General features: G+C 32.4%; 2 protein-coding genes across 4 annotated transcripts; one reads left to right on the forward strand and one right to left on the reverse strand.

Annotated features, from left to right (window-relative positions):
* Window positions 1-739: 739 nt before the first annotated feature.
* Window positions 740-2,080, forward strand: LOC18037980 (probable membrane-associated kinase regulator 4). The gene has a single exon (XM_006428922.2). It carries the CDS (start codon window positions 852-854, stop codon window positions 1,995-1,997), a length of 1,146 nt encoding a protein of 381 aa, XP_006428985.1. The 5' UTR covers window positions 740-851; the 3' UTR covers window positions 1,998-2,080.
* A 5,410-nt stretch (window positions 2,081-7,490) lies between these two features.
* Window positions 7,491-10,381, reverse strand: LOC18038204 (ankyrin repeat-containing protein At5g02620). Of its 3 annotated transcripts, none has more exons than XM_006428924.2 (4): window positions 10,111-10,381; window positions 9,280-9,822; window positions 8,644-9,053; window positions 7,491-8,422 (listed from the first exon to the last, which is right to left on the reverse strand). In XM_006428924.2, the coding sequence occupies exons 2-4, from the start codon at window positions 9,608-9,610 to the stop codon at window positions 7,550-7,552; spliced, it is 1,614 nt and encodes a 537-aa protein (XP_006428987.1). In that variant the 5' UTR covers window positions 9,611-9,822; window positions 10,111-10,381; the 3' UTR covers window positions 7,491-7,549. The 3 variants fall into 3 exon arrangements, with proteins under 3 accessions (XP_006428987.1, XP_006428989.1, XP_024037719.1); XM_006428926.2 differs by having other exon boundaries at window positions 9,280-9,611; window positions 10,111-10,376; XM_024181951.1 differs by having other exon boundaries at window positions 9,280-9,623; window positions 10,111-10,376.
* Window positions 10,382-13,589: the final 3,208 nt, after the last annotated feature.

Raw genomic sequence — 13,589 nt, forward strand, 5'->3', positions numbered from 1 at the left:
GACAACTATCTAACAGTATTCCATGCATTATAAAGATTCTCATCAGATGATTTGAAGTCTCATAAGCTTGCTATGTTCCAAAAGTTTGCATCAGCTGACTCATTCATGAAAACAAGTAAAATCCAAAAGTCTTTTTTTTTTTTTTTAACTTATTAGTTTCTTTTATTTGTAAAGTTAAATGGGTATTTCAATACTGCTATTGGTTTTATTTCATGACAATTGGAAGCAAATATGGGAAACTCTAGTATGAAATACGCAACATTAATCAATCTTCTATCTAAAAAGGGTATTAACTATGGAATGCAAGAGATTAACAGGGTTGGGCATGGCATGATTTGGTTCAGTTTGGTTTTTTATCGAATCAAACTGAATAGAATTGACCTCCTAATAAACATATATCAAATTAAATTAAGTTCGATTTAATTTTTCTAAATTTCATTAAACAGAATGGATCAATTTTTTCAAAATTTAGAAATCGAATACGATGACGCCGATTCTTCTGATATTTTGCCCACCCTACTAAAAGTGAAGTGCATAAGAACGAGATGAATTCAAACAAAAGCAACTTCATATGAGGCCACACAAATTCAAATGCAATAAAGAAATGAATGAGCAAGGACACATGGGTCAGTGAGTGGCTGCTCAATTCACATTTTTTTCTGCAATTTACTACTTGGAGCCATTCAAGATATTGAAAAATAAAAAATAAAAATCTGACAGTGCCTTGCTATACAATTTTTTAAAATCTTTTTTAACTTGGCAGCATCTTCACTTTAAAGGATGCTTTTGCCTTCCCCCTCCTCACCAACCTCTCAAATCACCATAAGCAGCATCCTCACAAATACACACACATGCAAAGGGAGACAGAGAAAAAGAGAAGTTCAAATGAGATGGTCGCATTAAGGGAGGCTTCCAGCAATCATCATGATAATGAAGATTACATTGATATGGAGGTGAGCTCTTCTTCTTCATCAAACAACTTCTTGTGTTATTCCATTAGCTCTCCCCTACAAAGCCGAGAATTTGAGTTCCAAATGTGTTCTGTTTCTAAAGACAAAGATGCCGCAACAACATCCCCGGCTGATGAACTTTTCTACAAAGGCAAACTCCTTCCTCTTCATCTTCCCCCTCGCTTGTTAATGGTTCAAAATCTTCTCCAAAACTCCAAAATTGAAGATGATTCCTTAGAAGAAAACTTTTCCATTCCCTTCATTAACACAAGCTCTGCTGCTACTACAAATACCAGTACCCCTTTGGAATCTTGTAATGTGTCACCCTCAGAATCTTGCAGGGTCAGCAGTGAATTGAACCCAGATGAGTATTTCTTCGAATGGTCAAATGAAATGAGTGGTTTCATTAATGATGATCGGTCAAAGAAGTCTTGGACTAGAAAGCTGAAGCAGATCAAGAAATCTTCACTGGGTCAAAAGCTCAAAGCTTCGAGGGCATATCTTATGTCATTGTTCAGTAAGTCCACTTGTTCAGATGAGTTTTGCGCCAAAGCAGCATGCAATGCCGAGGTAGAGAACATTTCGAAAGGCAGTGATTGTTTAAACAAGTACATGAAAGTTGCAAATAAATCTCCGTTTGGGAAAACTGATAATGGCAGATACAAGAGCATTAAAAAGGAGATGATTGAAGATGTTGCTAATAGCCATAGAAAGTCCTTCTCAGGAGCAATTCAAAGGCATTCTCCGTTGAAGTGTTCATCTTCATCAACTTCTACATCTTCATCTGGTTCTTCATCATCATCTTCATCTTTTCCATTTAGTTCAATTGGTTTTTGCAATTTACAGCTACTCAAGAGAAGCAGCAGTGCAAATTCAGAGGTTGAAAGCTCAATTGAAGCAGCCATTGCTCACTGTAAACAGTCTCAGTCTCAGCAGCTGCTTAGTTCAAGAAAGAATGTCAGTGAAGCTGCTGGGGTTTGTTCACTATCTGCTTCAAAGATTCCAGTTTGTGGGGGCCAAGAAAGACCTGGAGTTTGCAGCATATGAATTTAATGAATTGTGATGTTGAAGTACTATGTTTGAACAACTCATTGAAGGTCCTAGATTTGTTCAAATAAAGTTTAACCATTGAAGTTTTAGTCATCAAAATTTTATTGTTCATATAAGTAGTGTGAGCCTCACCCTGTTGTCCTTTTCGTACTTGCACAAGTTATAACATAAATGTTAGAGTGAATGCTCAAGATTTCCAGTTAATGTTTAAACTCAGTTCTACAGTTTTACCTCCATTCATCTCTGTTCATTTAGTTCACAGCTACTTTCTTCTCCTCGAATGATGTAACTTTATGATATGTATAGTGACCAAAACTTTTCATGTTCTATGGATTCTGTAAAATCTAGGTTGTTTTCTTTTTCTAATTTTTTTTTCCCCCTGTTGGTAATAGTTTTCATGTGGTCCTTTTCCTCCTAACTGGATTCTTTAAGGCTATTTCAGGCTTTACCCACCATTCCTTTTTCAAAAAAGATCTGAGGAAGATTTGTGTTTTTGCATTAAAGTGAGGACATCATCTTTTTCATCCCTTTCCCCTTTAGAAAAGGAAAAGTATTGAGTCATTATCTCAATCAAAATACAGCATTTCTGAATAAGACTACATTGCCAACAGAGGTTCCAGATAGCCACACTGCTATATGTTCCCATCATTGTCACAAAAAAGATTAAAAATAAAATAAAATAGTCAATTTAGCTTTTAAGAAAATGAATTGTATCAGTTGAACATTAGCTAACTGGACTCTGGTTATTAATTTTAGGACTCACATGATAATCATTCTGCATTAATCATTAAGACTAAATTATACAAAACTCATATGATTGGATTTGCTTTTTTCTGTTAGTAGAACAGTATTAGTAATGATTGTTATCATAGCAATTCACCAGCCTCTCTCAAGAGCGTCAAAAAGCATGTCGCATATAACATTTGTGTCAACGAAAACTAGTTGATTGGAAATATTATACCAAGATTGATTGATTTTGATTTTATAATAATAGTGAATGTATGTAGATCTATCCAAAGCAGACAAATTTTCCTCCAATTTATTGATCTTTCTTCTCTTTATTTATTTATTTAGTTATTTATTTTTTCAGTAAATATTAAACCAAACAGTAGATTTTGAAGAATCAGAAAACTAAGCAAAGCAACTTTTTGTCCCCAACCGGTCGAATTGGAGAATCAAGTACAGAGGAATTTTCCCATATCCTTAGTAAAGACTTTAATTTCATAACAATGAACACCAGAGATATGGTTACTAATTGTACAAGGCCTTTTTTTTAGGGAAAAAAATTCTGATATCGCAGTAAAAAAACTGTGGATATTTACAATCAGACAATTGTTAGAGATAGTTTACATTAACTCTATAAAGTACAGTTAAATTTTTTTATCCTCATTAGTATTCAAAAAATATCCGCTTCACTTACATTTCGCAAGAGAGAAGATTGTATGTATTCAATTATATTTAATTAAAAGATAAAATTTGTGAGAGTAGCAACCCACCACTTGGGCTTTACTAAAATTCTAGTGCTTGAGAGTTGAGATTCATTCTTGGATACAAAATTGCCATCTCAATGAAAGAGTAACAGTAATGATACTAAAACTTTTACAAGGGTAGGTAGCATAGCAGCTCGAGGAGCCACGGAGATAGGTAGTGGCCTTTGTGGATTCAATGTTTAATAGAAATTCCACAAGTCTATGATGAAGTACTGCCTGCCTGATAATGGAAAATTGATTTGATTGTTTAATACGAGGCTAGGACATGTAAAATATTGATGATTTGACAAAACATTTAACCCAATGGACAGGCTCTTAATCAAATTAATACAGTACTATCTGTCAGAGAGTGTTGATCTCTTTAGATTTCAAGTGATTAACATCACTGTTCTGGACAACAATTAGTTGCCAAGCTCAACTCAGAATGTGGGGTTTGTGCTGCTTTTGATTATTCCCATCTAAGCACGGTTATTAAAAAAATCAAAAAGTTAAAAGATTGTGAAGCAAAGTGCATGTTTTAAAATCTTAACTTGACAGAATTACTCATTAGATATATATATTGGTTCTTAAATATCTTTCCTTGTCTTTATGTCCACTGTCATTGAGATTTTTGACAAGTCTTTGAGTTTGATATTGTTGCTGATATTGAGCAAGACGTTAAACATTATGTTCCCAATGAATCACAGCAAAATTCACCAGTTTCTGTGTAACAGATTCAATGACTCAAGAAATTTTCCATGACTGTTCCCTGAGTAACGCATGATCTACTGTACAGTTAAAAGGGATTCAAAGAATTCATTTGCTCTCTAGCTCTTTATTTTCGAAGATAAAAAGGGGAAAAAAAACATGAAAGTATAATATTTTCTTCAGAATTTACTGGAGTTGAAGACAGATTTGTATAGCTTATCCTACTACTAGGGTAGGAAGGGAAATATGTAGGCATTGCTGGGACATATCAGCAAGTGGAGCATGTGAAAAATGTCAGGTGAGATTCAAGGCATCAACAACATTATGTTTCTTCAAGATTTTTTTTTAAAATTTTTTAGAGCTAAAAATATTTTCTACAAGTAACTTCTCACCTTCACTTCATTCTGATGCACATCAGCATATGTGTGTCTTCAGTAACATGACCATCTAGCACCAAGAATGAAGCCTGTACATCCATTATTATTATTTTTCCATTATAAGGTCTGAATTCTTTATCGTAATTTTATTTTTTCCTTAAATTTTTTAAAATTAGCATAATAGCTCACTGTCGCTGACAAGTGCATATTAAGTTGTAATTTACACAAACCATTGAGTGTAATAAGATATCATCTGGTAGTCCAGTGGTGAACTCATGTCTTCGATACTTCTCCCCGAATATTAGTGAGAATAGATTTTCGAGCTAATGCTCAGCAGGTCTCTACACTCTGTTATAAAATATGTATGTTTAGACTCTTAATAAATTTTGAATTATAATATATTTATAAATGGTAATAATTTTGAAGAAAAGATATTATCCAACATCCACATAAAGTTATAAGCCGAAGATATTTTCCAGGCCTATGAGATGAGGCAAGGAGTTGTCTAATTCATTTGGGTAGCCTTTAAATTCGGCCGATGGTTGATCCGTTTATATATGTCCACCATGCTACTGTCCTGATTCTTAAAAAGAAAGAATAGTCAATTGAAACTCTCAGGTCTCTCTGATTCGGAATGACCAGGAAAAAAAAAAGAAAAATATCCACCGTCCATATGTTTTTTACATATTTTTTAAAAAATATATAATTTCTTCATTTTTTGGTTGGAATCCACCTAAAGTTATATTTTGTTTCACTTTTCCACTTCCATTTAAAATCCGTTAAGAAAACTAAACGAAACTTTAAAAAATGACCATTTTACCCCCAAAACGAAAATTATAATTTCACCCTAAAAAATGTAAAAAATAATAAGATTTAATGATGAATATCATTATTGGTACGTTAATGAAGTACAAAAAAATCTTAACTACTAGAGATTATAACTCAATGAATAATAAAACTCTACTTATCTTAAATTCAATTGATTGTTTGTGAAATTGAGCTATTTTTAATACTACTATTATAATTTAGCATTCTAATTACATACATATTTTAAAAAAAAACCTGCATTTGATGGTTGTAAAATTAATTTCTTTATTGATTGATGGGGAAAATAATTAGATTTAATTTAATTATTTTTGGTAATTTTTAAGGTGAAATTATAATTTTCATTTTGAGGGTAAAATTATTATTTTTTTAAGTTTCCGTTAGCTTTCTTAACGGATTCCAAACGAAAGTGAAAAAGTGAAACAAAATGTAATTTTAGGTAGATTCCAAAAAAAAAAAAAAAGAAATTGTGTCTTTTCAAAAAAAGTGTAAAAAATGAGTAGATGGTGAATATTTTTTCAAAAAAAAAACAATCATAAGAAACATTTTTAGCGACATATTGAAAAAGAAATGTAGAAAAACATCAGAACAAAACGGTACATTGTACTTCACTTATCCAAAGAAAGCCCTCAGTCAGAAAACCTTTATGAGAACACGCATGTATGTGTCCATATATGATGATCCCAAAACTATTTACCTCTTGAGTAAATATAGGGCAGAGTTGTAAATTGCACCTTGTCGTGCCGACTCACATGAAACATTTAAGCCTCTTGAGAAGGTAAAAGTCTTAGATAGCGTTTACTTTTTGGATTGGATTGGGAATCCTGAGGAGTGGGAATCCTAGGATTGGGAGTGTGGAGTGGGAGTGGGAGTAGGTTGTTTACTTACACTGGAATGGAAGTATGGATTAGAGATCAGAATCCAATTTATGTGTTTACTTTGTCTTGGATTGGGATTAAATAGTTTCAAATTATAATTTTATCCTTATTTAAAGAATTATAGTTTTTAATTACAAAACTAATAAAAAATATATTTAATGAATAATATTTATTTTATTATATTTGTAAATTTATTATAATTATTAATATTCTTAATTATGAACAATAAATTATTAATTTTAATACAAAATGAAACCTTATTTTATTTTATTTAATATAATTATATTAAATTTATTATTATATAAAATAATAATATAATATTATTTAGTACAAAATTAATATTTTCTTAGAATAAACTATTTATTATTATTAATATTAAATAAATATAATACTATTATTTTTAAAATAAATATAATAATATTATATTTATTAATTCTCTATTAATATAATAATATTATTTTAAAATAATTTTAACTTAGAATCAATGTAAATTATTATTTAGTTAAATATAATATTATTATTCAAATAAATATAATAATATTATTCAAATAAATATAATAATATTTATTTTATTTTATTAATTATAAAATATTAAATTAAATTAAATAAAAAAAATAAAAGGATAAAAAAGGGAGAGGTGGGAGTGGATTCCCACTCCCACTCCCCGCTCCAAAAATGGGTGGGGCTCACGGAGTGGGATTCCCACTCCCTTCTCATTTAGAGGAAGTAAACGCTGGAGTGGGAGGAATCCACACTCCTCACTCCCACTCCAGCAAGTAAACACAACATTAATTAAGTGGTGTTGATACCATCACGTCATCATCTTAACTCAATTGGCTCACTTCATGATATGAAATGTCTGGAAGAAAATATTAACATTGTTAGATGTTTCTGAAGGACGCCGAAACCAATGCTTTTTTGGGTATGTTTGAAGAACTTTTGCCGTTGACACAAGCACAGGTTTAATCTTCAACAAATGCAGAAAGAAAGATTCAGGTGCTTCAAAATATAAGAACTATAATTAAAAATTTTGTGTACCTTAAGTTACAAAATAGAGTCAAATCGTTGACTAAATTGATTCTGAAAAATTAAACTTTTAGTAGGGAGATTACTGTTCTCTGCTTCTTCCACATGCTGCACGAGCTCCTTGTAAAGCAAAGCTGCCAGTTACTTCAGCAAGAAGCATAAATGCCGTCACTTTGTTAAATACTTATATACAGTATGAGAGAGATGAGGGGGAAGTTCATGTATAAAGAGCTAAACCATGGGCAACAGAGGTGGTGTAGCACTTGTTAGACTGCATAGAGTTTAATTTCATTGTTCAGAAACTCTGAATCCAACATTACTGATGCTGACATTGATCGGGACCCACTATCCATTGATGACCTCCGGATGCTCCGGATTTTGGAAGCCTCAATTCGGTTGACAATCACCCAATAAGACATTGTTCCTATTGTTGATACCATAATCACGGTCCCTATAAATGTTACAGCAACAGCCCACCCCCTCCCGTCATCTCCCACAACAATGTATGACAGTGCAAGAAATGCTACTGAAATCATAATACAAGCCAACCACATCAGCTTGTTAATCACTGCCATCATTTGCTTCTTTGCCTTTCTCTCTATAACTACAACTGAGGTTTGAACTATCACAACAGCCAATGATATGAAGAGGGCAATGGAGTCAAAGATGATGAAAATTAAAAAGGGTGTTTTTGGAGCAATATGCGCTTCTCCAGGGGAGACCTTTGGAGGAAGTTCATCTGGTTTATCAGCAAATTGGCCTGGGACACTGAAGATGGCAGCAAAGGCAACGGTGGCAATGAGGACAGCTACAACTGTGGTGGAGTTGATTGCATTGTTAAGCCCTTCCGTATGCATTTTGTTGATCCTCTTAGCTATACCATGCACATGTTTACGTGTTTCACGTGTGTGCTCGAGCTGGTCATGAACCTCATGCTTTATGTCACTAACAGCCTGCTTTAGTTCTCGAGCTGAGTTTGCTTGGGGCTTGATGGATTTGCCACATGGGACACCATGCTCTTTTAAGATGACTCCAATTTCAGAATGCCCAGTTTTCTCAGCAGTGTCAAGAGCAGTTTCTCTGGATTTGTTGATGACTGCTTTGTCAACTCCATTGATATTCAGCAGCTTCTGAACAATCTGCAATATATATCAGTTAAAATACTCAATTTATAGATCTTCTTTTGTGTGATGCTCTACATATGTTAATGATCCTAGTCAAGCTAAGATATTACAAGGTATGATGATTCCAAATTTCTCATTAAAGATTGAAAACACACGATAAAACTTTTTAAGTTCATAATCTGATAAGGTAAGTTGAAAACAAGACAATTGTGTTCAAAGGAAATGAATTTAATCACCTGAACCCGGCCCTTACGGGTTGCTATATGCAATGCAGAGTTTCCCTTGGCATCAACCATGTTGATTATAACAGGATCAACCTTTACCAGCTCGTCCACAAGTTCAATACTCTGTCCTTTAACGGCCATATGGAGAGCTGTCTGACCCTTCTTATCGTTCCTCAAAACAATGCCAGGTTCTTTACTCAAAAGGGCCTTCACAATCTCCAGATGTCCATTCCTAGCTGCAGAATGCAAAGCCGTTTTCCCATTGCTTCTAGCAATGGTGGCTAGGGTACTACCTTTCTCCAAGAGAAATTTCACTACTTCAACATGGCCTTGTGAGGAAGCTGTGTGTAATGCTGTGGTGTTCGAGGAATCAAAAGTCATCAAAAGTTCAGGAAGTGCCTCCATGAGAATCTTCAATACCTCTACAGCATAGCATGGAGAATATTCAGAACAGCAGCTCGAATCCAACAATGATTAGTCATTATGAAAAGGGGCAAACTGAGATGCTAGTACCCTACTTAACAAGGTAAGTTTCATACTAAAGATGTAATGACATAACATCAACCACATTCAAACACTTGAAATATATCAAACATAAAATTGCGAAAACTGGATATTGCATGTTTAAATGGAAGTTGAAAAGCTTACCCAAGCATCCTTGCTTAGCAGCAATGTGGAATGCATCGTAGCCATTTCTTGCTTTGATACCAGCCAAACTAGTATCATGATACCTGATCATTTCCCTCACCATATCAACATAACCATACTCAGCAGCGACATACAGTGCAGTTTCACCAGATTGGTTCATTTTCGACAACATCTCTCTCAACTCCATATCCCCATAACTAGAAATCATATCCAAAACCAATTCAACACTTCCTGTTCTCACCAGAGACTGCAATGGTGTGTCATCTCGCTTTGCTGTCAACTGTTTTTTCATCTTTTTCCAGCTTTGCTGCTGCTCCGAAGGAGGCTCCATCCTAATCAATTCCCTATTAATAACAAGGGTCTTTTTTTTTTTTTTAATAATTCTTTTGATCTTATCAGAACTTCAATTATTCATTACATGCCAAGATCAAAACCAAAATAGGCAACTTGTAAATTGATATAACGATATTAGATAAAGATGATGCACGAGGGAAACCCGGGAGTTTGATTCCTTTGATAAACTAATCAAATCTCTTACATGTTCTGCAAGCAAAATTTAGTATTAAATTAATACCCCCTTGTCCTTTAATCAATCAACATCATATTAGCACCATTTCTTCATCAATCATTGTTATCAACGAAAGAAAACAAAGAAAAAAAAAAGAAAATGTAAATAGTAAATACTAAACAAATGTTCAAAACAGTAAATCTTGAAAAATTGAACCAAAGTTGAAAATTTTATTCAAATGTCTGCTTGAATTGAAATCTTATAAGGTCAAAAGAAACCAAAATTTCAAACTTTAGTAAAATAAATACTAATTATCAACTGACCTTGGCTTTGAAAACCAAGAGCTGCTCTGCCTCTCAGCCTCCCGTGTTCTGTTCCAGAAACTGAAGGAAAAAAAGAAACAAATACAGGGGCTCCAATGAAACGCGTAAACGTGAACAACTCACAGAGAAGTAGAGCAACAGTTGATGAGAATTGAGTGGGGCTCAATCAAAATCAAAGTACTCAAAAACGTAATGCCAACTTGCAGGTGGGTTTTGTCAGCTAGTGCAGTAACAAGCGGCTTTGTATAAGTTCTTTTAAAAACATTTTGCAAGAAAACGTGCCGCTACTGCTCTTTGTATTACAACCCCACACGTTGTGAGGGGATAGAGCTTCGTATTCCCACGTGTAGAGTAGGATTTTAAAGATGGTTAATTATTGACTTTTCCACTTTGATCTAATCAAATTAGGACAAGGCTAGGTTGCAGGAGCTGCAACTAACAGCCTCGGCATTTTCACCTTGCATGAACTGCTGCCTTAGCCTGGTTGCATCAGCACCAACACGCGTGGAGGATTCCCATTGGCTATGTCTATGTTGCTTGCAGAGGCTGTAACATTGCAAGATCCATCAAATTAATATCTCCAATATCTGATCAGTTGGGGCCATAACGCCATTGATGCTTGGAATGATTGTGAAGAAAAAGGACACGGTTTAGTGGTTGCCTGATGCAATTATCGGTTATGGAAAGAAGCAGCATTTTGAAGCTTGCGTGGATGGTGACACCGATGTAACAAATAATGTGATTTGTTGAAGCTCTAAGAAACTGTAATTTTCAAAAAATAAATATATAGGAATTTGGTCCTATAGTAAGTATTAGCTGTGCCTGTGAGGACTAGAGATGAAAAACAAAGAGATTATACCACAATGGGAAGGTGTTTGGGTGGCTAACGTTGATCTTGATCATAAGAAATTTGATCAAGCAGGATGCAACAACAGTCAATTATGTTCATTCAGATGTAAAATAAGGAAAATTCTATACTGTATTATTTAAAATTACAGCATTAATATCATGATAAATGTAAATTTTATAAATTATACATAACACTAATAAATGAAAAATAAAATAAATAAATTAATGTAAAACTATTAACTATTAAAATAATTTACATGCTGTCTAAATAATTGTAGGAAAAAAATCATTTACTTTAGTAGAATGAGTTTTATTGAATTAATTTAGCTATAAATTCTATACTCTAGAAAATTATAATTTTTTTTTCTATTTTCTATCATACCATTTGTTTGGCGAGATTATTCATCTTGATGAGGATTAAGCCAAAACAAAATTATATATACAAATATTTATTCTTATATTACTAAATACATATATGATATAGTAATAAAATTAAGTCTAATTTGAAGTCTTATGTATATTTCGTACAGTGTTAAACTCCTTACTTATACTTATTGATCATTTGGGGTGGTTATTATTGGGCTCGACAACATAAATAAAGGACTCGAGCTCGATAAAAAGCCCAAATTTTCACCTTCTGGTCGGGCTCGGGCTTTGTCTAAGCCCGACCAAACTTTTTTTTTAATTTTTTTAATATTTAAATAATATAAATTTACCTCCTTGAATATATTAAATTAAATATAAAGATTACTTTAATCAATATCCCAACCATAAAATCATATAAATAACTAAAATAAAAAATATGTCTAATTTAAATAAAAACACATAGTTCAAATAAAAACACATTTTTTTATTATTAAGTAGTCAGGTTAGGTCGGGTTGGTTAAGGCCCGAACCCTGACCCGAATTTGATTGGGCTTTTATTTTTAAGTCCAAGCCTAAATTTTGAACCTTAAATTCGGGCGAAAGTCCAAAAATTTTGAGTAAAGTCAATTGTGCCAAAATTCAAGTTGACTTTTTTGTCATCCCTAATTGTTGTAGAGGATGTTGAAGGATGCAAAATCTCATCATTTGACAACTACTTTGAAAAGCATTAAAAGAATATTTTTTTCAAATGATGATTTTAAGAATATTTGTAAGTTTTTATTTTATTTATCAGTAATATATCAATTTACCCTTCTTTTATTAGTTTACGTATTTTACCTTATATTTACAAGTCTTATGATGTATTTATGTAATTAATATTGATTTATAAGTTTTATGTTATATTTGTATTTTTTTGTTTTGTTTACTAATAATATATCAATTTACTGCTTCTATATTAATACACCAATAATACCTTTTTTTTTATTTACAAGTTATATATTCCATTTACATAATTTCCGTTTTATATTATAGTTAATGTTAATTTACAACTTTTATTTTAAATTCACAAATATTATTTTCATTTACATAATTTATACTTAATTACTCAGTCTAATAATTGTAGATATTCTTAATTTTGGATATTTGAATTGTTATAGATTTAATTTTTTGGCTTTGGAACCCAATAATGTTTATTTAATTAGATGAATACATGATGTATAATCTAGTCTAGTAACTTATTCTCTAGCATAGCGAGATATTATAATCTTTTCCCCTCAAAGACCTCTTCGTAAGGGTCGGTGAAAATATAACGAAATGACAACATATATGCATCCACATATTGGGTGGAAGTGAGCTCCTAAAATCGTTAGCAGAGCCACCAAGCGACTTGCGGGGTAGCTCGTATTTTCTAAAATTTCTAGAAAATATGTTGTTTCTTCTTCAACATGAAATTATAAATTTGCCATTGTTGGATTTATTATTTCATTAATTTAAGCTGAATTTTTAAAAATATATCTGCTTATAACTTTTAGCCTAATAGTAAAATTTAAATTAAGCCCAATGCCTAATTAAATAGTTACCATTAAACAAATGCCCTATAGAATGGAATCAATTAAACTCATTATGTAAATATTTTGACATTTTGTATGTTTTATTTCTTGTTTGCATTTTATATTGGCAAATAATAATAATAATAATAACAACAACAACCATGTGGATTCGATGTTCTTATTAAGTCACTGCCTAGTGTAGTATAAACCTCACTAAATAAATGAGTTCTGAATTCCATAGCCTAATAACTAAATCGTAACTAGTTGTGTGTCCAGAGCAAACAATATCTACTTAGTCGCTAGGCTCAAGTTATTACAATTAATATCAAAACTGATTTATGACTTGATGTGTGGTCAAACATGTTTTTCGTTTATGTTTTTATTGATCCTCACAAGAATGCAAAATTATCTAAGAGATAAGATTGTGATATCACATATCAATAGCAAGCGAATTCTCGACCTAGTTTATAGATTAACTAGGCAAACATGTTTTAAGTTGCAAAGTCAAATAATAAACATAGTATAGGTTATGTGTCCAAAACAGAAATTTCTATATCTACTAAGTTGTTAAGCATGAACTATTACAAACTTCGTGTCCATTTCCAAAATTATGTTTTAGTATTTTTCATCCTAATTCATAAACTTGATTGCTTGGGCCCTCAACAGTTTGGCGTAATACTATTTAAGTTAGGTCAAAACAATATGACTTATTTT

Source organism: Citrus clementina, unplaced genomic scaffold (assembly GCF_000493195.1).
Source record: "Citrus clementina cultivar Clemenules unplaced genomic scaffold, Citrus_clementina_v1.0 scaffold_6, whole genome shotgun sequence".
Taxonomy (NCBI): domain Eukaryota; kingdom Viridiplantae; phylum Streptophyta; class Magnoliopsida; order Sapindales; family Rutaceae; genus Citrus; species Citrus x clementina.